Consider the following 27575-nt stretch of genomic DNA (forward strand, 5'->3'; position numbering starts at 1 on the left):
ACTGGCCCAAGGGCACCCAGAGAGCTTCTGCGTCAGAGGGGGGATTCGAACCCGCGTCTCCCAGATCCTAGCCGCACACTGCAACAGGACCTCCTTCCCCGAAGGGCATAGAATGCTTAGCCGTGGGCGGCGGCAGGGTGTGGCCTGATCCTAGGATTCTTTCCTCGGAAGCAAGTCCCGCTGGAATGCGTTGCTGCTTCCCAACGAGTGCATAGAAGACACCAGCCCGAAGCTTCTTCTCTGCTAAACCCCCCGAGCCTTCGTGTTCCGGATACTCCAGCCCAGGCCAAGGCGACGGGACCAAATCGAACAATTTTTAAAAAGGGGGAGGGGGGAAATCACTTATTTGCTATGACCCCCCCTCCCCCGGCCCCCAATAAGGCCAGGAACGGAAGGACTTGAAATGCAACCGTCGCGGAAGTCCGCCTCGCGGGTTTCAACAGATCCTCAGCCAGTGTTCCCTCTAAGCTGCGGAGTCTTGTGAGCAAAAATTCTACTTTGTGAGCTAGGGGCATTAAAGTTGTGAGCGAGCGATTTGGCTGCTGCATAAATTAGTTTGCTCTGGAGCCATCCTTCCTGAGCTAAGACAGAAATCTGTGAGTTGGAGGCTAAAAAACTGTGAGCTAGCTCACACTAACTCAGCTTAGAGGGAACACTGCTTAGATGAAGAAACATCTCAGTATATTAAGCAACACTTCCAGTTTAAATGGATTGTCAAGTACTGGTCATACTTAGGCATCCAGGTACCTTTGAGACTTCAAGATTTATTCCAAGCTCACACTAACTCAGCTTAGAGGGAACACTGCTTAGATGAAGAAACATCTCAGTATATTAAGCAACACTTCCAGTTTAAATGGATTGTCAAGTACTGGTCATACTTAGGCATCCAGGTACCTTTGAGACTTCAAGATTTATTCCAAGCTCACACTAACTCAGCTTAGAGGGAACACTGGCCTCAGTACCACGGCCCCCAGAGCCAGTGGGATTCGCACCGGCGTCCAAGAAAGCGCCACGTGGAACCCGGGGAGACCTCCGTAATAGCGGTAAAAAAAAAAAAAACCGAAAAAACCCCACTCTCCTCCCCCCCCATTTAAAGGGAAGGTTTCCCTTTAAATGGTTGGGGAAAGGCGCGTCCAGGAAGTGATGGCGTCGTCCCCCCTCCTGGGAGGAACGCCCCTTGATCCCCCCGCCGGACCTGGCAACCCTCATGCCCGGAGCGCGTCTCCCGGTGGGCGAGGGAGGGAACGACAGCAGGATGAAAACAAACATGGCGGAGAGGAGCAAGACCGCAGACACCGGCAGTGACCTGGGCATCGATGACGTTATAACCGGGAATCTAAGCAAGTATTCTGCCGTTCCGCCAGGTTACTACGGGCAGCCCAAAAGGGGACATCTTCTATTCGACGCCTGCTTTGAAAGCGGCAACCTTGGACGTGTGGACCACATCACTGAATTTGAGTATGACCTGTTCATCAGGCCGGATACGTGTAATCCTCGTTTCCGAGTCTGGTTTAACTTCACCGTTGAAAACGTGAAAGAATCTCAGAGGGTCATTTTCAACATTGTCAACTTCAGCAAGACCAAAAGCCTCTATCGGGATGGCATGGCTCCGATGGTTAAGTCCACGAGCAGGCCTAAATGGCAAAGGCTGCCGCCCAAAAACGTGTATTACTACCGCTGTCCTGATCACAGGAAGAACTACGTCATGTCTTTTGTTTTTTGCTTTGACCGGGAGGAGGATGTGTACCAGTTTGCTTACTGCTACCCATATACCTACACTCGGCTCCAGCACTACCTTGATAATTTACAGAAGCGGGACATGGACTACTTCTGCAGAGAGTGTCTGGGATACAGCGTGCAACAACGGAAACTTGACCTCCTGACTGTAACCAACCCTGTAAATCTTCGCCCTGGGGTAGAGCAGAAAGTAGTATTTATTACAGCTCGTGTCCACCCTGGAGAAACGCCATCGTCTTTTGTGTGCCAAGGGATCATTGATTTTCTTGTCAGCCCACACCCCATTGCCAAAGTCCTGCGAGATCACCTGGTCTTCAAGGTAGCACCTATGCTTAATCCAGATGGAGTTTATCTTGGCAATTACCGGTGCTCTCTAATGGGCTTTGATTTAAATCGGCATTGGGTAGATCCTTCTCCTTGGGCTCATCCCACACTACATGGTGCCAAGCAGCTCATCGTTGAGATGTACAACAATCCGAAAATTAGCCTCGAATTCTACATTGACATCCATGCTCACTCTACTATGATGAATGGATTTATGTATGGGAACATTTTTGAAGAAGAGGAGAGGTTTCAGAGACAAGCTATTTTCCCCAAGTTGCTCTGCCAGAATGCGGAAGACTTCTCCTTTTCTAGTACCTCTTTCAATCGAGATGCTGTTAAGGCAGGGACAGGACGTAGTTTCCTTGGTGGCTTACTGGATGACACCTCTTACTGCTACACACTGGAAGTCTCGTTCTATAGTTATATTGTGGGGGGTACCACTTCTACAGTCCCATATACAGAAGAAGCCTATATGAAATTAGGAAGGAACGTGGCCAGAACTTTCTTGGACTACTATAGACTAAACACCATTTCAGAGAGACCTTTGGCTCCAATCTGCAGCACATGGAAGGACAAAGCATCCTCCTATCGATATGGCTGCAGTCGGGGCCCAGGGAACAACCAAGCTGTCAGCAAGCCAGAAAAGAAAACCCACGCAAGTCCTAAGGAGAACATTAACTCACCATAAAGCAGTTGAAGCCACATAGCATTCAGAAACCTGAATCAACACTTTAAGGCCATCTAGAAAACAGTGTTCGTGCAGCATGACAGGTTTTTAGTTTAAAAGGCAAGTTCTCTGTGATGTTGCATGATTTCTGTATTTCTTGGTCTCAGATTGCAAGCATCATTTGAAATTGATGTATGTTGTAGTAATTAATTTACACGGATTCAGGCATGCTCCCAGGTACATTGTGACATATTGGGGGATCCTCCTCTGATTTCTTCACTGGTTCTTTTGTCACACACCTAGAGCAAAGAATGGTAGCATGTATATAAAAGTGTTTATGCATCACTGGAACAACTTTAAAGGACCTGAACTTGCTGGCTAATGGAATGAGTTACATTTTGTTTAACATCACAAAGGCCTGTGTCTTTGTATCAGATAATTCTGCTTCCAAAAATATGTCTTAAAGACTAGAGGATCAGAAAAAAGGAACATGAGAACAAGCAGAAGTCAAAGAAAAAACATGGTCCTGTGTATCTGGACAGTGGCATGTTCTACCTTTTTGATTCCAGTCTACAACCTACACTCCCAGTCTAACTGTGTACATGTGTTAGAAAACCAGCAATGATACTACTCAGCTATTTGGTGGGGAAAGGGAGTTCGGACGACTATAAATCCAACCCTATTCCAAATAACTTATAAGCATGCTGGCCAGTTTTCTGTCTAGCTGTAACAACAGAATTATGGGTACTGCTATACACAACCATCGGGTTTTGCATGCAGTTCCTTATCCAGCAATGAATATATGGACTGGAGCACCTGCTTCTGCACTCGTATGCACTTCAGCTTAATCAGACAATTCTGTTTGAGAAGTGGAAAATAGGAAACAAGAAATGTATTGACCCTATAGAAAAGGAAACTGGTAAAAAAAAAACACCACCCTAATTCCATATAATAATTTCAAGGTTTATGATTAAATTGTATGCATTTTCAAGGGGGGGGGAATATTGTATTGTACTGAATGCAATATATTTAAACATCACATTTCTGGTGCCTTAGAGGCTATAAGCACAGTAATGAATAACACCAAGTGTTTGTTAATTAAAACGCCCTTTCCAAGGTGTGGTTTAAAAGGCAGGAGAACTCCAGGTTGTTTCCAGTGGATATTGAGCGGACGGGGAAGGGAGGAGGGATGATCTCACTTGATTTGCCTCCTTGCGAGTATGCCCCTGTCCCACCATTGCCTTCCATCTGTCAGGGTTCCCCAGCTCCCAGGGGGTCCAAGGGAAGCTGTTGGGAGAAAGGGAAGCCACCCCCACCAGCAGCACACCGATAAGATTCGCATTCCTGTGATGTCCCGCGAATTAATCTTTTTGTTTGTTTGTTAGTGTTGAGTTTCATGAGGTTCCAGCTGAAGACTTGAAAGTCTGGTTTCTGGGACGCATGAGAGGAAATATCATTTTAACATGTTGAATTAAACAAAACCTTGCAAATATTGCTGCTTTTTGAATGGATTCATTTTGTGTTTATATATGAGACCAGGAAAAACCTGGCAGTTTGCTCTTGGAGTCTTGAATAAAGAGTTAACTAAAAAAAAAAAAAAAACCCCACACACAAAACCGAATCCTCCGCACAGATGACAAACACCGTCCAGAGGGACTAACGTGCAGGAGCTGCAGAGCTCAGTAGTTCCACTTAACTCCGCGCTGCGTGTGGCTCAGCTACGGTTCCCAACGTACTATTCCCTAGGAAACAGTGCTGCGCGCGCACCCCTACCCCCAAACAAGCATGCGAGCCTTCGTGTGCCGCAGAACTCTTCTGCAGGCCGGGTGATAACCAAAAAACGGGGAAGGGGAGGAGAGGTTTTAGAGGCCATCCAGGAGACTGGCTTTTTAATACATTCGCTGAGGGGTGCGCGCGCGCTCACGGTTTTCTTAAAAATTATTTACTTCATTTATACCCCACCTTTCTCTCCAATGGGAGCCCAGAGTGGCTGGCAGTGTCACCTTCTCCCCTGTTTTATCCTCACACAACCACCCTGTGAGGTAGGTTACTGCTGAGGGGTGCGTGTCCGGCCCAAGGTCACCCGGCGCGCTTCCAGGGCAGAGTGGGGTTCGAACCTGGGGTTTCCCTCCTTCTAACGTTTTCCAGCCCTCTTCAGCCAGGAAACGGTTAGTGAAAGCATAATATTGCAAGGTTTCCCTTTCTAAGGCCCAATCTGCATCTAGCGGCTAAAAAAAGGTGCCGCTCAACACCACATTCAAATGGGGGGGGGGGGGACCCCAACCCAACGAAAAAACCCCCCCCCCCCGCCAACCAAATGAGAAAAGGCGAGAAGGGCCAGGATCCCGCGGCAGACCCCCCCCCCTCCAAGCTGGCGAGGTGATTGGCCGGAGAGATTTCGGGAGCGAGCGAGCGAGCGAGCATTCCCCTGCGTTGACCCGCGAGGATTCCGCACCGGCGGCTTTACTGCGCCCTGGGAGCGGGCGGGCGAGCGGGCAGGCGGCTCCGCGCTGAGTGAGATCCGCGGTGTCGCCTGGCCTCCGGGCCGGAGCGGGCGTCTCCCCCACCCCCCTCCCCGAGATCCTGGGGTCAGGGGCCCCGAGGAGAGGCGCAGCGCCGCCGCCGCCGGGGCACGCGGAGGTGTTTCATTATCATCCCGCCGCCGCCGCCCCCCAAGTTTCCTGGCCGGCCGACAGAGCGCGCTTCCTCCGGCACTCGCCGCGTCCGAGGCGTCGCTCGGGGCTGCTCCCCGGGAGGGAGGGAGAGGCAGAGTCGCTGCCTTCTGGCGCGGGGAGGCCCGGCGGCGACGGCCCTTCGGGGGAACATCTGGCCAGGGCGGCCCACCGGGCGGGGGGGGGGGGGCGGGGGGGAGGGGCCCCCTTCGACCTGGAGGGCGCAGCTAGCCCAGACTCCTCAGATCCGGCAAGCGAAGCAGTCCTTGGATGGCAGACCACCCAGAGAGGCCCTGGGCTGCTGCTACTAAGGCATCTCTGACTGGAGGGCTCCGGCCTTGAAACCCCCCTGAAGGAGGGGGGGCATAAGTCCTTGCAACTTGAGGGGGGGGGGGAGGAACCTTGATCCTCCCTGGGGCACACACACACATGGGCACACACCTTGCTGCGGAGAAGTGGCTGACTGCCTCCATTTAGGCCCTGAAGAGCCCCCCCCCCAACAAAGGAGCAGGCCTGACTATACCCCACCCACTTGCCTATCCAAGGTGGCCTCCTCAGAAGGAGAGGGAAGCAGTCAAGTGCAGCTTTCTCTCTGGGGGGGAAGGCAGGCAGAGGCACAACTGTAAGCCCGGGTCAGTTTTAAGTGCTCTCCTGGCATCCCCTAAAGGAACTTGGGCAGTTACCAGTTTTGAGAGTGCAAAGATCTGCCGTTAAGAGAGGCTGACCCTTTCCACAGGAGGACATCCCCCCCCCCCCCAATTAGGGCCCTGGGACAAACCATTTTTGGTTTGGACTGAGGCCATGGAAAGTGAGCCTTTCCTCTCCATAGAAGGGCTGGTCTTGCTTTTAGCCCTGAGCTGGCTCCAAAGAACTTCCTGTTAAGGATATATCGGGGGAGTCCACAAGTTCATCTAGAGATGCCTGTTGAAAGCCAAGAAGGACTCCTGGGCTGGCTGTGATCTGGCCCCACGGGCCGACATCCCACCCGGATCAGCTTTACAAATCAGAACACAGTCGGTGGCCTTTGGAGTTGGGGGACTCTGAATCTCTGACTTCTCGGCACAATTAATGTAATCAAATGTCTTTACATTCTTTTTGTGTGACTTCTAGAAGCAGAGGCTCACCAGAGGCCAAATAAAATCATTTATGCAGCATAGACCAAAGTAAGCTTCTATGGGTCCAGCAACCAAACCACAGCACAATCTGGAGCAAGAGAGCAACTAAGAGTCAGGATAGGTATTAAGAGATTTTACGAGCCATGCCATCCCGATAGAGGCTATGTTGGTTTGCCAATTTTTAGAAATGCTGTGTTCCTGTCTGACCCGCCCCCCTCCCGCCCCGGATCTGTTCTTGTTGACCTCTGTCCAGGGCTGGTGACACACTAGGGAAGAGTTCCATGGTTTGTTTTGCTTTTCGGAATGTGTTCTGAACAGAGGTTAGCGTTGGGTGATAGTGAGATATTGAAAAAATGGTATTTAGCAGAGATAAGATAGTCCAGCAGAGCCAGAGTAAGATAATTCAGACTGAGAGTCCATGTGTGATTAAAATATAAAGTTTTTACTAAATTCTAGCATGGGAAGGGTAACTGGGATGAAAATAACAACAGAGCATAATCAGCTACATCCTTACTCTACAAAGACAAAACTAGAAGAGAGAGATTATGGCTACTCTTCTTCTTCAGAACACCAAACAAAAACGGGAAGAGAAGCCATAAAATGGGAATATACCTTGACACTTTAGTCCCAATCAAATTCCTAGATCAGGGAGAAAATTCCTGGGCTTTCTACAGCTAAAGAACATTGGTTACATGAAAAACATGTGACTTCCTGTGAGTAACATAAACATTTAACCCCAGATATACTGAGTGTTTTCAACTTGTAATACCCAACAACCTACCCTAAATTCTAAAATAAAATCCTTGGGCAAACATTATAGATCTTGTTCTGCCACGAATGCGCAACAAGTATCAAATGGTCAGACTTTCCAGTCCTTTTCAGATCCTGTTCAGGTATCAACCTTATCTGCCTTATACCTAGTGACAGGAGAGGCATGTACAAAATGGCGCACAGCAGCTTTTTGACACGAGCATGTCTCTGTGACATACCAGGGACATGTGCCTATCACATATAACAGCATACACATTTGACAGCGTGCTTGATACATGATGTTGATAATGGCGCAGAAAGGACACTGCATCTTCCATGGCTGTCTGTAGGGTGGATCCTACCACTATTCCACCATCCCATCAAGCAAAGTCTGAAGCTGGTTACCATTAAGGACATAAGAGCCATGCTGGATCAGAGCAGCGGTCCCTCTGGTCCAGCATCCTGTCTCACACAGTGGCCGACCAGTTCCCCTGGAGTGCCAACAACAGGGCATAGAGGCTGAGGCCTTCCCCTGATGTTTGGTCCTGGCACTGGGATTCAGAGGCTGACGGCCTCTGAATGTGGAAGTTCCTTTTAGTCACCATGGCTATTAGCCATTGATAGACTTCTCCATGAATCTATCTAATCCCCTTTTAAAGCTGTCTGTGCCTGTGGCCATCACTACATCCTCTGGCAGCGAATTCCACATTTTAATCACTCGCTCTATAAAGAAGTATTTCATTTTGTCCGTCTTGAATCTGCTCCTTGTCAGCGTCATTTGATGCCCTCGAGTTCTAGTATTTTTTTTTTTGGGGGGGGGAATCCTCTTTGTCAACTCTCTCCCAATACCCATTGAGCCCAGTAACTCTAGTGCTTTTCCAAGCGGCTTCCTTATGCTTTACATATTTTGTATGAAGACACAACAACACTCCACCACCAATAAAGAAATTCCCAAGCAGAGTTTCATGCTACCTTCAGACAGATCCTAAGGGTACTGTGTGTCTTCTTGCTCTAAAAGGGTTGCTTTGAAAGGTAAAGTAAAAGGTAAAGGTTTCCCTTGCTTGAAAGCCAGTCGAATCCGACTCTAGGGTGGCGGTGCTCATCGTTTCAAAGCCGAAGAGCCAGCGCTGTCCGAAGACGTTTCCGTGGTCATGTGGCCGGCATGACTGAACACCAAGGCACACGGAACGCTGTTACCTTCCCACCGAAGTGGTACCTATTTATCTACTTGCAATTTCTTGCTTTCGAACTGCTAGGTTGGCAGGAGCTGGAACTAGAGACGGGAGCTCACTCCGTCATGCGGCACACTCGGGTCTCGAACTGCTGAACTATCGACCTTCCACAGCCTGCAGTTCAGCGTCTTAACCACTTGAGCCACCGCAGCTCCTTGGAAGGTAAACTTACTGCTAAAACCAACAGGTGGATCCCAGCCTTCATATCTGACTAAGGGAGCTTTGACCCTCAAAAGCTCATGACCCCACAAAATCTTGTTGGTCTCTCAGATGCTCCTGGACTTGAATCCAGGTATTCTACTGCAGACCAAACAGGGCTACCCTCTGAAACTGCCAAAACCGAGATCATGCATGACTCTTCAGAAGCAACTGTTTCTAAATCCAAGATGACCACCATGACTGAAGACGTTTCTCCTGTCATTGTTAACTTCAGGGACTATTAGCACCACTCTTGATGGTGAAGAAGAAGAAGAAGAAGAAGAAGAAGAAGAAGAAGAAGAAGAAGAAGAAGAAGAAGAAGAAGAAGAAGTTTTTTCACCCCGTCCTTGCAGACCACAACCACTGCGGCACCGAACTCCAACTCACTAGAAGGGATGGAGATAGTTTCAGAGTTGGCCACTGTAAAGTGATGGGAGTCTTGGCTGTTCTATTTGCTGGCAGTCCTTGCTGGCCAATGCAGTGGGGTCCATGTTTCATCAGAGCGATGCAACCCTGTAATGGAAGAAAATACTCTTTCTTTAAGAACAGAGCTGTGGGTCCAGTTTATAAGGTCCAGAGGCGAAAGCAAAAATCAGTGGACATCAGAGGCGAAGCAGGAGGATTTCAGTGTACACTCCTGACCTTGTCCTTCATCATCTGAGCACTGCACACAGATCCCGCCTAAGTTAATTGTCCACACTGATGTTCAGTGTGAACATTAATTGCCGCTCAGACTCTGCCCCAGAGAAAGGCAAATGCCAGTTTTCTTGCCTTACTCAGGCTTGTTTGCTGTCCTTCATTCTTTCGGCTGCAAATGAGCTAGCTGGGAGGAGGGATAAGACCGAACGGTGCCCATGGCAAGTCCCTGGAGCTGCCAAGCAGGTAAACGAAGGAAGGCAAAGAGTCCCTGGAGCTGCCACAGATGCTGATTATAGCCAGTCCTCCTCTTCAATGAATGTTCCCATTTCTCCACCAGGAAGACAGGACTCTCTGGTAAAGCTAAGCACTGAATGTAAAAGGAATCACTGGGCAAATAATGCCCAGTCAGTGGCTACCATTGTGAATGTCTCAGCCTGCTTCCAGTTCCATATTTCATTCAGAGTTTTTCTGGAGCAGTCCAGCACTTGTGGACATGGCGAATCCAGACACTCTTGTGCTGCTGGCAGAAGTCTTGGGATCTCTTCATTAGATCCTGCCACCAATGCTCCCTTTAAGCTGTGGAGTCTTGTGAGCAAAAATTCTACTTTGTGAGCTACTGGCATTAAAGCGGTGAGTGAGCGATTTGGCTACAGCATAAATTAGTTTGCTCTGGAGCCATCCTCCCTGAGCTAAGGCTAAAAAACTGTGAGCTAGCTCACACCAACTCAACTTAGAGGGAACACTGCCTGACATTCATCATTAGGGCAACTCATACCCCCCCCCCTCTCCAACCCCCTCTCCCATTTGCTGATCGACAGATTTTCCTGCTTGGGAACATCTTGTCTTTGCATGTCTATGTCATGTACCTCCCCCCCCCCCCATCAAGTCACAGCTAATGTACGGCAACCCCTGTAGGGTTTTCAAGGCAAGAGATGGTTTGCCATAGTCTGCCTCCACGTCATGACATTGGTATTCCTTGGAAGTCTCTCATCCAAATACCAACCAGGGTCGACCCTGCTTAGCTTCTGAGACTGAGCTAGCCTTGGCTATCTAGTTCAAGGCGTCATGTACCTTATGCTGGGTTAAACGATTGTCCTACTGAACCCTGGCTGTGGCAGTGGCATTGGCATTCCAAGGTCTGTGGCAACGGCTTTATCCTGCTAAGTTAACATAAGAACATAAGAGACGCCAATGTTGGATCAGGCCAATGGCCCATCTAGTCCAACACTGTGTCACACAGTGGCCAAAAATACCAGGTGCCATCAGGAGGTCCAGCAGTGGGGCCAGGACACTAGAAGCCCTCTCACTGTTATTCCCTTGGATCCGTGTAAGCTTGGAGACGCCAGGGAATGAAGCTGGGTCCTTCTGCATGGAAACCGTGACTGAGCTATGGTTCCTCCTAAGCAATGAGTCAAGAGGCTTATTGTCCAGTCCTAGGCATGTGGATATATATATGTGTGGCCTGATTAATAATTTTGTGGGTTGTCCAGCAGTTCACATCCACCAGCTTCAGTGGGCCTTCTTCTGATTTGGGCTGACAGCCGGCCGCCACTAACCTCCCATCCTGAGCCGCTCGTTTCGAAGGGAGGCACATGGTAACTGTACATTCCATCCCCTCCGTCCCATGGTGTCCGTCAGAAAACAGACACGCAGTGTTTCCCCCCATCTGTTCTGCATTGCAGCTTCGTCCAAACCCTTGTGGGCTTTCTTAAATTTCCTTCCACCCAGCCCATGCTAGGACAGCTGCAGGACCTTCCAGAACTGCTGTGGCTCAGACGTTCCTGAAGTGGAGCCTTCCCTTCTCCCCCCCCCCCCCCCCGCCTTCGGTAAGAATGCAAACATTTGTTTTTTATTCATATGTGCCTGTGTGCAAACTGTTGTGCTGGCACTCAACCTCTTTGGACCTCACCCTGTTACAAGATTTAATTAACAGTCTGTCACAGCAGAAACCTGAGAGGGAAAACTGCTTGTTTTCATTTTATAACTTGGTGAATTATAAAATAGAAACCACAGGGTAACCAAGTCCAAGTTTGTCTTTTTAAAATTATTATTCATCTGTACTTGCCAGAAAACAGCCTTGTCCCAACTAAGAATGACATCCTTTTTCTACTCCAGGCCATTTGACAAACTTAGACATAATCCTTCTCGTAATTGCACCTAGGTTAACATCCTTCCCTTTGGTCTCAAGGACTGCCAAAAGTCTACACCCATGGTACTAACGCATGCTCCAGAGGACCTTGTTTTTGTTGCTGTTGCCATCAAGTTGCAGCCAACTTATGCAGACCCCTTCGGGTTTTCAAGGCAAGAGACATGATCAAACTAGCCCGGGCTATCCAGGGGCTTTTCTGCATTCTCATTTTCCTGGCTTGTAAATTCCTGGTTTTTTAGGGGTGAGTGGTGGTTTCCATTCCGCATGGACTTTGCTCCCTCTAGTGGTTGATTTGATATCACACAGGTGTATGTCCAGCAAGCATGTTTCCCTGCAGCCTTAAACCGCAAGTCTTTATGCCCGACGTGAACTGGTGTGATATTAAATCGACCACAAGAGGGAGAAAAACGTGCAGAACAGAAGACCCTCCAAAGAAACAGGAACTTACAAGGGAGGAAAATGAGAATGCAGAAAAGCCTCAGGTCAGGGCAGGGGAATGTAGAGCAGTTTATAAATCACCCCTGTTGCCTCCTGGTCAGCCTTCAAATGGACCTGAACCTATTAGGGATTTCCCAGCCTATGAGTGATATCCTATCCTATCAGGGATACCCTCTTTGTGAACTCTTTGGTGGTTCAAAGTCTAGGTCTCGTCTGGGTAACTTCTTTGGTCAAGTCCAGAGGTATGGGGAGGGGGGCATATTACCCTGGGGCTCCATAAGGCAGAGGCATGTATTGGTCCATATTAACCAAGTTCAGCGGAGAAAGAAGGTTGCCCTAACTTGACCTTTAGTTTTTGACCTTCAGAGTAGTAGGTAGTAGGAAACCTATCTGCCTGTTGAATGAACTGGTACTCGTCGGTTATGCAGCCTCTTCCTAATGGTCCTCTGACTTCTCTCTGTTCTTCTCTCTGCTGCTGGGGATGGAGAGGCTTCTCCACACTGCTCGGGAACAAAAAACCAGGGTTCTGCTCTCAGCCACTTTGGTCCGTGATGTTCCCAGCCTTCTCACCTTTGTCTGCCTACGATACACTTAATAAGAACATAAGAACATAAGAGACGCCAATGTTGGATCAGGCCAAAGGCCCATCCAGTCCAACACTCTGTGTCACACAGTGGCCAGAAATACCAGTGCCATCAGGAGGTCCAGCAGTGGGGCCAGGACATTAGAAGCCCTCCCACTGTTGACTCCCCCCCAAGCACCAAGAAGACAGAGCATCACTTGCCCCAGAGTCCCTATCTATACCTTGTGGCTAATAGCCACTGATGGACCTCTGCTCCATATGCTTATCTAATTCCCTTTTGAAGCCGTCCATGCTTGTAGCCGCCACTTGTTGTTGATGTTCTCCTTCTTTTGGTCTAAAGAGCCTGCTGTGATGGGTGTTTTCATGTCATGTTCACCCAGCACAATGCAACCCCCTGATTTTATATTTATTTATTCCCCCCCCCCCAGATTTATATTCCACCCTCCCTATAAGTGGGCTCAGGGCAGATCACAGGGCCATTCAGCATCACAATATATAAACGCAGTAATACACAGGGGTCATTTCGTAGAAAGAGAGGTGCCGGAGCTCATCAGCATAACTCGTTAGCATAACTCATTTGCATATGCCACACCCCCTGACCTCACCGGAAGTCTATCAGAAGGCAACACCCACCGCTCAGGCTCCACTGGACTCTTTTGGATTGCTAGCTATTTTTGGGGCGGAAACGTGCAGTTCTGTCTTCGCAGAGGAGGGAGAGCTTGTACCTGAATAAAACTTGGTCTTAAAGGTGCCACTGGACTGTTTTGGACCGGGGGGCCGGGGGGGGGGGCTCTGCAACTTACCTGGCTGCTACTTGCTCTGACTGAGGGCTGCTGGGAGCGGGGGGGGGGCTTGTTGCATGTCCCCGCCCACTGGGCTCTTTACTGCCGGAGCTCCGCTCCTGTGCGCTCCTCCAGGAAATGACCCCTGGTAATACATATATAAATACATTAACAATGCGCGGATGAAGGAGTCATGCGGTTGATGGTGGCCATCTAGGAAAGGGACTCCCTTTTCCAAGTGATAAAGTGGAACTATCAGTGTAATGTTCTGAAGCAATGAAAGTGGGAAAGTCAGCATTAGGAGTCCTTAGGGAAAGGGTGGCCCCAACCTGGATAGCCCAGGCTAGCCTGATCTTGTCAGACCTTGGAAGCTAATCAGCTTGACCCTGGTTAGCATTTGGATGGGAGACCACCAAGAAAGTCCAGTGCTGGACACAGAGGCAGGCAGTGGCAAACCACTTCTGCATGTCTCTTGTCTTGAAAACCCTACAGGGTTGCCATAGGTTGGCAGCAACTTGACAACGTTTTCTACCATCACCAGGGAAATGATGGGGAGGGGGAGACTGAAAAAAAGTCTCATGTGGATGACTATAGCATAGGAGACCCAAAGGATCAGGGATGGGACCATCAGCAATTCCCATCATTCTGACAGCACCTTTTCAGGATATGTGTGTGAAACAGAACATTTTGAAAATGATCAGTGTGAGAGTTCGTATTTAAAATGAGTGATACTAACTTGTGGCAAATTCGGAACGTGGTGGGCGGTATACCTCTGATGACTAAATGCTGCAGGCGAAGAACGGGAATGACCGTCCAAATCATATCCTGCTTGTGAACTTCTAGTGTCTTCTGAATGACTAGAGAGGGATACCAAATACTGGGCTACACTGACCCTTGGTCTGGTCTACTAAGACATTTTTAACTGGTTCTTTGTTTGTAATGCATGTTTTGTTTATGGGCAGTAAAGACCCTAGTTTGTAATGATGATAGCAAATACACAAGTGGGGAGGGGGCGGAATTATCCCAAATTAATGAATTCAGAGTGAAAGGAGGTAATAGGGTGGATCCAACCATCTTTCAAGGAAGGCTTCGACATTGAGCCAAAATGGAAGGGGTGGGGATGGAATCAATATTTTACGAAATAAATAAAGTTTAATCAGTGGAGCACTAAGGTACGGGGAGGATCCACCCCACTGATTCATATGCCATAGATATTTCCATGATAGGTATTAAAGACCAGTTAACGGTACATTTTTCGAACTCAGGATTTACTAGCAGCAGGATGGAGTCTGTCATTGCTGTAGAGGGGGGAGGAAACCATGAAGAAAGGAATCTCTTCCATATATGAAACATGTATGAAACAAACACAAGGATTCTTCCCTTCAGGAGTCATGAAATCGTTAAAAACAAGTAGACAGAGGATCAAAAGCAACAGAATTGAAAAGGCCTTTGAAAGGCCAATAACAGCTTTGGAGACTGGGGTTTGTGGAGCTCGTGTGCAGGAAAATAGCACCATCTGGTGGTGTATGCTGTCTCTGACATGCCCATGTCCCCCCTCAAAAGTCATATTTGTTAGAGTCCAACCGGAATGGCTCCATATAAATGAATCTTTATACTTACTCAAGTAGGATCAACAGAGCTAACAACAATAGGCCAGCCAGATCACCTATGGGTACATAAATTGAGATCTTCCTGTTTATGCTTCCTTTGTATGGTTATCTGAACAGACTTGTCATCCGCTGTTACATAAGAACAGTGTTTACTTTTAGATGGCGCTAACTTGGGTTGATGGACTGATAAACCTTGTTTTGACACTAGAACACACTATTCCAGCATTGCAAAACACAAGAGAGTGACCTGATATCCCTGAAATATTGGAGGGTTTGCTTAAGAAGTGGTCCCTTGTTTCTTCAGCTGGTAGGAATACTGCCCAAACTATTTTTAATCTGCTAGAAGAAAAACTGCATCCTTGATCTTCAGTCTGTGGTCACATTTCCAGCATTTATCAGTATAAAGCTGTAACAATACCATGAAAACACTCACTGCGCCAGGTTTTTCTCTGAATTCATAAGACATTTTTCAAAAATTGCAAACTATAGTACTGGACCTTCCACTGGGGTTGCCAGGTCCAGGTTGAGAAACTCCTGGAGCTTTGGGGGTGGAGCCTGGGGAGGACAGAGACCCCCCAGTCCACCCTTCAAAGCATCCATTTCCTCCAGGGGAACTGGTCTCTGTAGTCTGGAGGTAAGCTAATTCTGGGAGATCCCCTCACCCCATCTGGAGGCTGGCGTCCAGGGGTCGTTTCATAGAAAAAGAGCTCGGGGAACTCATTAGCATAGCTCATTAGCATTTGTCACACCCAGTGACATCACCGGAAGTGTGTCATAAGGCCACACCCCCTGAATGCGCTCGCCCGCTTCGGGAGAGGGGATCAAAGTGTAATACAAGCCTCCTCCGAGACTTCATCACACCAATCTCAACTCTCTCTTGGGTCTTGATGCCTGCCAGTCATTCCCCCTGCCTGGGGGAAGCCGCGCTGGACCAAAATACAGTCCAAACTGCTGTAAGGAACACCCGTCCACCCTGAGCACTTACAGGGTACATCAAATCGCCATTTTACCCAGACCGGAAGCAGGGGGCAGGGCTTTGTGGTGTGCCCCGCCCCCCGCACCTCACCCAGGGGAACCGCAATCCCCCGCGATCCCCCCCGAATCAACCCCTGCTGGCGTCCCTACCTTCCACTACAGTAAGCCCATAGTTGGAACTAACAAAGGCTGAGAGAGAATATGGGCATCCCATGATTCTTCCATTCTGGACACCAACATTCTGGCACCCATGGAGAGGAGGGGGGCTGCTGCCAGTAACAGCGTCACCTGCCGGGGACCTGAAGGCCCGACCTGGAGGGCGCAGCTAGCCCAGACTCCTCAGATCCGGCAAGCAAAGCAGGGTCTGCCCGGGCTAGTCCTTGGATAGGAGACCACCCGAGGAGGCCCTGGGCTGCTGCTGCTGCGAAACCATCTCTGACTGGAGGGCTCCGGCCTTGAAACCCCCCTGAGGGGAGGCATAAGTCCTTGCAACTTGACGGGGGGAGGAAACTTGACCCTCCCTCGGGGCACACACACACATGGGCACACACCTTGCTGTGGAGAAGTGGCTGACTGCCTCCACTTAGGCTCTGAAGCCCCCCCCCCAAAAAAAGGAGCAGACCTGACCAGTGTTCCCTCTAAGCTGAGTTAGTGTGAGCTAGCTCACAGTTTTTTAGCCTCCGGCTCACATATTTCTGTCTTAGCTCAGGAAGGATGACTCCAGAACAAACTAAATTATGCAGGAGCCAAATTGCTTGCTCACAACTTTAATGGAAGTAGCTTACAAAGTAGAATTTTTGCTCACAAGACTCCACAGCTTAGAGGGAACATTGACTATACCCCACCCACTTGCCTATCAAAGGTGGCATCCTCAGCCCACAGAACCTTAAAAAGTGGGTGCCTGCCTGGTATTGTGTGACACACCTTGAGTCCTCTCCAGAATGTAAAACAACACATGCAAACAAGAGACGGTGGCTCCACTGCTGCCAGCCTTCCTCCTCCAACTGGAAGATGAAGGTGCCTTGCAGTGAGTTAGTAGCCCAAGACAAACCAAAAGCTGGTCTTTCCCAGCGGCAGCAGTAGCAGCCCTGGTGGTAGAAACTGCTGCAACACCAAGAGCAAAGGGGGCCCGTGGGCCACGGGACAACACTACTGTCTTTTCTTTCTTGCTTACCAGCTCCTGTGCAACTGCCAGCTGTTTCTCTCCAGCTGCTGCTGGGAAAAGAAATGCCCCACAGCTGCATGCCTGCGACGGAAGCAGGCCACCTCGGGGACGTGAGGGCAAGGCACTGTTTGCTCCCCAGTGAAACAGCGAGAGGTGAGAAGGAGGGGGCAGAGATGGTACAGGCCAGGCTGCATCTGCAGCCTATACCAGCATTCCATTCGATTGGCTGGGATGCTGCAGCCACACATACATTAAAAACACGCCCAGCACTTTGGGCCTCTTTTCATGTGCACACATGAAATCAGACCTTTGGTCTGTCAAGGGTCAGTGTGGCCGACTTGGACTGGCAGCTGCTCTCCAGGGTCTTCGGCTGAGGTCTTTCCCATCGCCTCCTTCCTGGTCCTTTGAACTGGAGATGCTGGGAGCTGAACTTTGGATCTTCTGTGGGCCAAGCAGAGATTCTCCCACTGAGCCCCGCCAGCGCCTGTGGGCAAATCAGCACAGTGCAGACTTTGCCTACAGAGCCCTGGTTTTAAACTCCATTTTACCTAATTTACCTCACAGGAATTATGTGAGGATGAAATAAGGTAATCTAATGTACATGTGGATGGCTGAAGCTAGTCCTATCTCATCAGATCTTGGAAGCTAAGCGGGGCTGACCCTGCTTAGTATTTGGATGGGAGACCTCCAAGGAATACTCAGGGTCATGACACTGAGGCAGGCAATGGCAGACCACCTCTGTTAGTCTCTTGCCTTGAAAACCCAATGGGGTCTCCATAAGTCAGCTGTGACTTGATCGCACACAAAAAAGTATACTAAAGCCACATAGCTCAAAATATATTTTTAGAGGAACAGCAAGTCACAAATGTGCTCAATAAAAAATTACAACAACACCACCCAATCCCCCTTTCTTCTCCAACCTGTGCAAATTTCTGCACCATAGTTCCCCTCCTCCCTTCTAAAAAAATGCCTTCATAGAAGCTGTGGTCAGCATAGAGGAGAGAAGCTCTGGCTCAGTGGCAGAACATCTGTTTAGCATCCAGAAGATCCCGGGTTCAATCCCCACTTAAAGGGATCAGGTAATAGGTGTGAGATGGCAAAGGATGAGATGGTTAGACAGTGTCATCGATGCAACGAACATGAAACTGAGCAAACTTCAGAGGATGGCAGAAGACAGGAAGGCCTGGCGTGATCTGGTCCATGGGGTCGCGAAGAGTCGGACTCGACTGTGCGACTGAACAACAACAAAATAGGTGTGATAGACCTCCACCTGTGACCCTGAAGACCTGCTACCAGTCCAAGTAGACTGTAGAGACCTTGATAGTCCAAGTTTCAGTAAAACACAGCTTCATGTGTTTTATTATGTGTTACATCTGTAAGGGAGCATAGCTCAGTGGTAGAGAATTTTGTTTGCATGAAGAAGGCCCCAGGTCCAGTTCCCTAGCACCTGTAGTTAAAAGGATCAGGCAGTAGGTGCCGTGAAAGACCTCTGAGCTCCTAGACAGCCCCTGTGAGTCAGAGTAAACAACACTGATTCAGGCAGTAGGTGACGTGAAAGACCTCTGAGGTCCTAGACAGCCCCTGCGAGTCAGAGTAAACAACACTGACTTGGACAGACCTAGGGTCTGACTCAGTATAAAGTGGCTTCATGTGAGTTGGAGATCAAGAAATAAAGTCAGATTTAGGGAAAGGAGCTGAAGTTATACAGTAATTCTGTAACTGAGTTTTGCAAGGCATTAAACTCTCTCTCACATTCATTTCATGATGTCAAATGTATCAGGTAGGAATATAGTGATACTGGCAATTGGATAGGTAAGAACAAAAACATTAAAGAGTTTAAGTGTGTCCTATGAACACACATTAGGGGAATCCCATTTTACCTGCGTCACCGACAGGTTATTTTCAAAACACAAAACTGAAATCTTAGCTGGTGTGTGGTTGAAATTTTACTTAAAAACCAGAGTGCTTCCATTCCTACTGTGACTGATGTCAGAACACATATTCCTTCACGATCCCATCCTTTCTCATTAGACAACATCAGATATAAAGTTAGGAAATGTACATAATTTCAGAAGATAATGGGAATTGGAGCAAAACTCCTGTGGCTGGCGCCTCCTTCACCGTTCAATGGTCACGACTATTCTTTGCAATAATGGAAAGCCTCAGTTACTTCACTGATCAGTGCCCTTAGATTATTTATATATTCAGCAGAACCACGTGGCAACTCTTTTCCTGGACTGTACCACTTCAAGCTTCAGCTGGCAGGTTGCAAATCTGAGGAGGGGGATCATGCACAAAGAGAGAGAAAAAAAGAATACACTAAAGAGAAATATAAGCTGAACTCTTCTTCTTTTCCCTATGGGAAAGGATTTAGATCCCCGCACCCCCGCAGCCTGAAGTGGTAGAGTCCAGTAGAAACACTGCGTCTCAATCTCAACAGCCTCCAGCCCCTAAATTCTCCAAACTTTTCACTCAACCTCCCCCCTCCCCCCATCCCCTCACATAGCAAATGTTGTAAGAAATAAAGACAATTTTGCGGGGGGATAGGAACAGTATGTGACATGAAACTGTAGCAAACTATGAATTCTGAGGTTTCCTCCTTTGTTGGATGCTATGAAATCCATCCGTGATTTATGGAGACCTCCAAAGCCTGCCAGGAACGAGGCCCCATAACTTCAGGAGAGCTGTGTCTCGAGTGAGGCAAGTGGCAGGTTTATCTGTCAGTAGGGATTGCTTAGGGCTTTGTCTTGATTGTTCCTGACAAGTCCCTCCTGACGTTACAGGTGAAATGTTTCAGATGGTGCTGGTGCTGGTGGGCATCGGGGGATAATGAAGAACACTGAGGTAATTCTCTCTGCTCTCTGACATAAATATAACCTGTGCTGGGAATGTGCGGGTAGGTTAAAAAGGCCGCCTTGCCTGACTTTCAATCGCTTTACCACATTATAAAACAGTGGGTTTTAAATCTAGCAATTCGGCAAACGAGTCCCGATAAATAAAAACCCTACAGGTTCACATCTGGGTTTTGTAACTGTCATCCTGAGGCAGATGATAGATTACCTCTGAGACAGAGGAGGCTTTCATGAGAGATACTTATACCTCGACACGAAGCGTGCTTACTTAAAGAAAGTTACTTTGAAATAAATGGAATTTACTTTCAAATAAGTGGGGTTGTGGGGTGGTTTTTTTATTTCCTGCATCTTCACAATGCTGTAACACATGTCTGAAAAAGTACATGCTCAAGTGTTTTTTTCCACTGTTATAGGGCGATCCTAAGTAGGTCTACTCCAAAACCCCCTGAAGTCTACTCAGTGGGGCTTACTTCCAGAAAAGTGTTCTTAGGATTGCACTGTTAGAAAAGTCACTCAGAAAACGGTTGTCATTTCGTTATGTGGTTGTTAATTCATCAGAGGTTGAGGGAGGGGTCAGCCTTGATTGATTCTCTAGCTTTTGGGTCAGTTGCCCTCTCTGTCAATAGATAAATAGATAGATAATAGATGCTAGGTAGACAGACAGACAGACAAATATCAGGGAGCTGGAAAATATTGTTATTCTTAGTTATCTGGTTTCTGAATGAAAGTTTGATATTTGGATCCCCCCCCCCCCCGTCCCCAGATTCTGATATTATTCAGCTCTATTATTCCTTATGAGGAATCTTTCAGAAAGGCTGAAAGGGCTAGTTTTGAGCAAATGGCATCAAAATTGCAAATGAGCTGCTGGTGCCTGTCCAGTTTCAAGGGAATTGCACCAAAAGCCCCAATTTTATGGACCCCTGAATAGGGAGCCACCAGCCATCCTCCATTGTTTCCTATTGGGGGGGGGGGAATTCCATGCTTTCTCCAGGGCAAAGAATAGCCACAGACGCAAGAGCAAGCAAAGCAACTACTGGCCAAAAGCCTCTCAAAGCAAACAGAACCAACAGGCCCAAAGAACCAATGCAGAACCAGGGAATCTCAGCAGAAAGTGGGACAGTGCGGCAAGCCTAATAAATAAATGGACAACCTGAGAATCTAAGCCAATGTAAAACCAGAGAATCCTCAAAGCCAAATTTAGGAAAGATGATGCAAGCCTGACAAATGTAACAGCACTGTAACTAGAGCCTTTCTGTAATATGGTGTGTAATGTGCTGCTATACGACAAGCAGACATCTGAGGATATCTCAGCCACAAGGTATAGATAGGGACTCTGGGGCAAGTGATGCTCTGTCTTCTTGGTGCTTGGGGGGGCCAACAGTGGGAGGGCTTCTAATGTCCTGGCCCCACTGGTGGACCTCCTGATGGCACCTGGTATTTCTGGCCACTGTGTGACACAGAGTGTTGGCCAGGCCGGGCCTTTGGCCTGATCCAACTTTGGCGTCTCTTATGTTCTTATGTTTTTTCCTTTGATTACCTTAAACAGAAAGCAAAGATGGTGATGGGGGGGGGAGGTTACAGTAACTTCCACTAAAGGTTTACTGTATCATATAATAGGGCATTATTACTATAGGATAGCTCAGTTATGTAACAACAGATCACAGCCTGATTTCAGAGCAGATGAACAACTCTGGTTTCCAGGGGGCTTCCTTGTCATTCCTGGTAGTGCATCCAGTCAGATAGTATTGGGGCAGAGGGAAAACAGATTTTTTAGATATGCAGTGCCGACTAAAACTTTTTAACATGTACTGTTGGGGCCATTAGTCGTTCATTCATACACTCTACCAGATGCAACCCAAATCACGATTTCGGACATTGCAGAAAACAAAAGATGCGAAGGAGAAAAACGAATTTAAAAACACTTGTTCTGAAGACAGAGGCCACTAGGAGTAGTCGTGGCCGAGTGGTTAAGGCGATGGACTAGAAATCCATTGGGGTCTCCCCGCGCAGGTTCGAATCCTGCCGACTACGGGTGGCTTCTTTTTAAAACTTTTAACCACAGGACAAGATTCTGCTCAGCAGAAAGGGCCTGGCACTTCCCTGTGCAGGCTGAGCTCAGAGGGAGCCCTTGGAAGCTGCCAGAATGAGAAGACGGAGCGGGTCCCGTGACGCTCCTTCCCGGATCTCCTCCCCAGCTTCGCCAGGGAAGCGGCCGCTGCTCTGGGACGAGGCGCCAGCATGCAGCACAGCCCCGCGCCGGCCGTGCTGGTCGCCAGCAGGTAAGAGAGACCCGCCGGCGGCTTCCTCGTCGCGCCCGGGCCGCCGTGGAGAGGCGAGGCGAGGCTGTCAGGCGCGCCTGGGCGACCTCGGCGCTCTCCATCTGCTTGCCCGGCCTGGCCTGGCCGCGCTTCCGCCTTCCTCGCCTCGCCTTTCCCGCGACAGGGCGGCGGCGCGGAGGCTGGCCCTCCCCCCGGCCGGGCTCTTTCTCCCGGGGGGTGGCGCGGCTGCGGGCAGGCTCCCTTGCGCCGTGAGGATCCCCCTCTCCGCCGCGGCTGGTTTCTGTGCCTCCTTCCCGGGGCGTCTCTCCAAGCCTGTCTCTGAGGGTTTGCGGCCCCCCTCCACTGCCCTGTGGGTCGTCCGATCACCTCGCTCCTCCTCCGCCCCACCGCAAGAGAAAAGCCGCCCTTTCCCCGTGGGGGGCTGAACTTTTCTAGAGATTCTCAGGCTCCCCTTTCTGTGAGTCTCGGTCAGGGAGGGACTCTTTTCTTTTTCACATTAAGCCCTTCTTTCCCAGAAAGTTCTCTTCAGATGTGCGGGATGTGTGTATTGGGGGAGGGGGGGATCCACTTAGAAAAAGCGCCTAATGTGATCCTACGTGGATTCTCAAACCCCCCCCCCCCCGTCGGAAGGGTCTTGCGTCCTTAACAGCTGCAGGAGTTGTCCAAATGTCCTCAACCGGATGGGCAAGGCTGGCCTGAGCTCTTCAGATCTCAGAAGTGAAGGAGGGCTGACCCTGGTTAGTAGCTGACTAGGCTAGACACCTCCAAGGAAGTTCAGTTGTTGCCACATGGATGCATTGCAGCCTATTTAAGGAACACACCATGACAAGATAGGGATATCATCTCCTGCTTTTACAACTGATCTCCAGCTGACAAGGACCAGCTCCCCTGGAGAAAACGGCTGCTCTGAAGGGTGGACTCTATGGCATTGTACCCTAATGAGGCCCCTCCCCTCCCCAAACCCCTCCCCTCTCCTGGCTCCACCTCCAAAGTCTCCAGGTATTTTCCAACCCGGACCTGGCAACCCTATGACAAGACAATCTATACCTACTAAATTTCTGCTGTGCCTGAAGTATTTAAAAAGTGTAAAGAGTTCTCCTCCTGGGAGAAAAAGTTGGCAACGCTAGCTTTATAGCATGTTACCATCACAAAGTCAATGGAAATCCTTGAGTGCCTGTTGGTTACACTTTTTTTTTTTTTTTGCACATCCCCACAAATTTACACTGAAGTTGTGTTTGTGAGGTCATATCGAGCTAACTGGCCAAATATCAAATGTTTGTGAAATCTGTTGGGATTCTTTTTGAGTAAGTCAGCAGAGTATTAAGAGACTGAGTCCATGGTGTGTATTAAAATATAAAAGTTTACTATAAACTTGGAAAAAAGGTACACAGGATATAAAATAACAAAGAGCTAATATGTCTACATCCTTACAGCTAAAAGGTAAAATGGGAAGAGCCGAATGGCGTCTCCTTCTCTAGTCAGAACAAAGAACGGGAGGCGAAGCCAATATGCTAAATACTTGACACCTTGGTTTCCAATCAGACTAGCAAATTAGCTCCAAAGTTCCCGGGCATCCTATTGTCTAAACAGATTGGTTACAAACAAACATGTGACTTAACAAACATCATTAACCCTGTAAATACTGAAGTGTTTTGACTTGTAACACCCAACAAAATCAGATACCCTATTTCATTGCCTTGGGTTCCTTGACCCAGAGTGGTATAGAAGTTAAAGGCTAGGATTTGGGGAGACCCAGGTTCAAATCTCCACTCTGGTATGGAAGGTCACTGGGCGATCTTGGGCCGGTCACTCTCTGTTAGTCACTCCCTTAGTCTTGGACCAATCACTACTTTACAGAGTGATGATTGTGAGAAAATGGAGAACAATGCTGTAAGCCACTTTGGGTCCCACTGAAGAGAAAAGTGGGGTATAAATCAAGGTGGATAAAAATAAATGATTTTTTTAAAAAAAATTAAAAATCAGATTAAAAAAAATTAAATTGGATTTTAATAGAATGATTTTTGAGGAAAAAAATCTAAAGATCTAACTGCGCCAGGAAGGAATGCAGCTGATGCAGTAGCTGAAGCTGGGCAAAAGCACTCCAAACCACAACAGCCACCTGGTTTTTGAAGGTGACAGCTGTGTCATGTAGCATTTCCAATCTAATCTAATAGCCTAAGCTAAATGCTGTATGCTTTTTAAGCAATAAATATTCAAATAACAAGTCTGTGTTTTCTGTTTTTATATTATAAAATGTTCATAAGTATTCTAATATCCAATTTTCTATTGTTTCATACATACACGATGGAAAAAATTACAGTAACATAAACCAATCACAAGATTGAAAGCTCATGAATGACAAAACTGGGGTGTGTATTTACAAAGTCACCAAAGTGAAAAGAAAAAAACCCCTCTGTCTTTTCAGCACTGGATTTGTTGACTGAACTTTGGTGTGTTTACCTTTGCAGGCCTGTTCAAAATGCCCACACGGGATTAGATCTGTCAGTCCCTGAGTACCAGGAGATCCGGGGGAAGATGATGTCTGGCCATGTGGAATATAACATTGTGGTTGTTACCCAACTGGCTGCGTTCAAATCAGCAAAGCACAAACCAGAAGATGTCATTCAGTTTATGGTAATTGGTCACTTTAACGTTCTGTGTGTGAGAGGAGGAATAACTGTAGGAACTTCAAGTTGCTCATGTTTCTTATATGTTGGATTGTGGGCTAACTAGTTGGCAATTAGGTGCTGATGTATTGGAAATGAACTAAACAACAATCACAAAGCCTCCTCTGCATTGTACCCACAAAGTCCTTACCTCCAGTGTGGTGTAGTGGTTAAGAGCCGTGGACTCTAATCTGGAGAGCTGGGTTTGATTCTCCAGTCCTCCACATGAAGCCTGCTGGGTGACCTTGGGCCAGTCACAGTTCTCTCAGAACTCTCTCAGCCCCACCTGCCTCACAAGGTGCCTGTTGTGGGGGGAGGAAGGGAAGGCAATTGCAAGCCACTTTGAGCCCCTTGAGGCTGAGAAAAGCAGGGTATAAAAACCAATTCTTCTTCTATTTGGTGTAGTGGTTAGGAGCTCAGACTCTAATCTGGGAGAACCAGGTTTGATTCCCTACTCCTCCACATGCAGGTTTGATTCCCTACTCCTCCACATGCTGGTGTGACCTTGGGTCAGACGCAAGTTCTCTCAGAGCTGTTCTCTGAAGAGCAGTCCTCGAAGGAGCTCTCTCAGCCCCACCTACTTCACAGGGTATCTGTTGTGGGGAGGGGAAGGGGAAGGGATTGTGAGCCGCTCTGAGACTCCTTCAGGTAGTGAAGGGCGGGGTATAAATCCAATCTCCTCCTCCTCCTCTTCCTTCACTGTGTATCCTCTCCAAGCTTTCGGCATCATATTTAACAGGGACTGCCTCCATGTGCCTGTCCATCTCCTTGCAGCTGCAGCCTACCAGGGCGACAGAATGTGGATATGCTAAGACTGCATGCTCATGTGCTTGATACTCAAGGTATTATAACTTAAAGGACAATGCCAGTCATGTGGAAGGTTGAATCTTCTCAGCTGATATGCACACTAAAGACATCACATCTAAGGTGTAACTCTGCTAGAGGGTGGTAAGCCTGTGCTTGGGCTGTACCACATTACACTGTCAGTAAGGGTGGACATGATATATGAAAAAGAATTCTTGAACATAGAAAACCTTTGTCCATGACATCTAGTTTTCCATGTGAAAAACTCTTTAAAATGAAAGCATGTTCAAACATGTGAGTCACTACCTCCAGCAGTGGAATAGTCCTAACACAGGTATTCGAGACCTCTGTCTTAGCTGGCCTTTATTGATACATCTCAGAAGACTTATGTTCTTTGTAACTTTAGAGATCGCTGGCCGAAGCTGGTCCAATATAAAAGGGTTACCTTAGTTCTTCTGTATCTGTAAGCTGAATCTGTATTTGCTGAGGCCAATGCAGCAGTTACCAAGCAGAAGAAGAAGAAGAAGAGATTGGATTTATACCCCGCCCTTCACTCGGAGTCTGAGTGGCTTACAAACTCCTTTCCCTTCCCCTCCCCACAACAGACACCCTGTGAGATAGGTGGGGCTGAGAGAGCTCTTTTGAGAACTGCTCTTTCAAGGACAGCTCTGACAGAACTACGGCTTGCCCAAAGTCATCCAGCAGCTGCAAGTGGAGGAGTGGGGAATCAAACCTGGTTCTCCCAGATTAGAGTCTATGCACTTAACCACTACACCAAACTGACTCTCAGTATAATTAAACATCAGTGCTGAAAACTGGAGGCATTTTAGCTTCTCTATAGCTGGCTTATGCTAAGCTATCCCTAAGCAGTCTCGTATGTAACATGTGTTCATTTAGGTAATGTAAAGTGAGCTATCAAGTTGCAACAGAACGAAGTTTGAGTCCGGTGGCACCTTTAAGACCAACAAAGTTTTATGCAAGGTGTGAGCTTTCGTGTGCACACACACTTCGTCAGACGATGAAATGGAATCACATATCATAGTTGTGTATATGGGAGTGGGTTTGTCAAATTAGCATGCAAAATAGTGAGGACACTTTTTTAACAGATCAAAAGAATGACAAGCTGAGTTCTGTTTCAGGTAATAAGTATGTTAGAACTGGAGACTGATGTGCCCTAACTTGTGAGAATCCCGTCCTCAGACCCCATCCATCTCCTTTCAAGCATGGAGGTGAATTTTATGGCCTCTTGGCTGTGTGGAGTGTTTCCTTTTCCAAGTTTCAGCCTACATTCAAGGCAAGAGATGAACGGAGGTGGATTGTTATTGCCTTCCTCTGCACAGCAACCCTCGCCTTCCTTGGTGGTCTCCCAAACAAGTGTTAACCATGGCTCGGGCTGCTAAACTCCAGGTGGCACATGGAGCTCTCCCGCTATTACAGTTGATCTCCAGATGACCAAGATCAGTTCTGACAAAATCTGGCTAGCCTGGAAACATATAATATATACGTGATTTATAAGAACATAAGAAGAGCCCTGCTGGATCTACCGTATTTTTCGGACCATAAGACGCACCTGACCATAAGACACACCTAGTTTTTAGAGGAGGAAAACAGGGAAAAAATATTCTGAACCCTGGGGCTCAGTATTCAGTCCATAAGATGCACACACTTTCCCCCTCACTTTTTTTGGAAGAAAAAGTGCGTCTTATGGTCCAAAAATACGGTAATTTGTGTTGGAAGTGTAAAAGAAATATAGGGATGTTCTACCACATATGATGGCGATGTACAAGAACCGAGGTGTATGGGAAAATGATACAGAACATGATTGCATACATTATTAATATTAATTTGGTCCTAACTCCCGAAATAGTGTTATTAAATATGGTTCCGGAGGAATATAAGCAAAATGAGAAATATTTATTAGCATATATATTAACTACC

General features: G+C 47.9%; 2 protein-coding genes and 1 non-coding gene across 4 annotated transcripts in view; all 3 read left to right on the forward strand.

The window, feature by feature from the left end:
- The first annotated feature begins 1267 nt into the window (after nt 1-1267).
- On the forward strand, nt 1268-2749 carry AGBL4 (ATP/GTP binding protein-like 4). Its single transcript, XM_015410080.1, has one exon. It carries the CDS (start codon nt 1268-1270, stop codon nt 2747-2749), a length of 1482 nt encoding a protein of 493 aa, XP_015265566.1.
- A 19088-nt stretch (nt 2750-21837) lies between these two features.
- On the forward strand, nt 21838-21919 carry TRNAS-AGA. Its single transcript has one exon. It is a non-coding gene; the product is annotated as a tRNA-Ser (tRNA).
- A 68-nt stretch (nt 21920-21987) lies between these two features.
- The window catches only part of HS1BP3 (HCLS1 binding protein 3), a 74329-nt gene continuing 68741 nt past the window's right edge, over nt 21988-27575 (forward strand). For both annotated transcript variants that reach the window (XM_015410087.1, XM_015410088.1), the window contains exons 1-2: nt 21988-22167; nt 24636-24801. In XM_015410087.1, coding sequence (XP_015265573.1) covers nt 22127-22167; nt 24636-24801 — 207 coding nt within the window. In that variant the 5' untranslated portion in view covers nt 21988-22126. The remainder of the gene's footprint in view (nt 22168-24635; nt 24802-27575) is intronic.

Source organism: Gekko japonicus, unplaced genomic scaffold (assembly GCF_001447785.1).
Source record: "Gekko japonicus isolate JY-2015 unplaced genomic scaffold, Gekko_japonicus_V1.1 scaffold400, whole genome shotgun sequence".
Taxonomy (NCBI): domain Eukaryota; kingdom Metazoa; phylum Chordata; class Lepidosauria; order Squamata; family Gekkonidae; genus Gekko; species Gekko japonicus.

Excerpts from the sequence above, each read along its gene's own strand:
- AGBL4 (XM_015410080.1), top strand. The coding sequence starts at position 1,268 with ATGGCGGAGAGGAGCAAGACCGCAGACACCGGCAGTGACCTGGGCATC.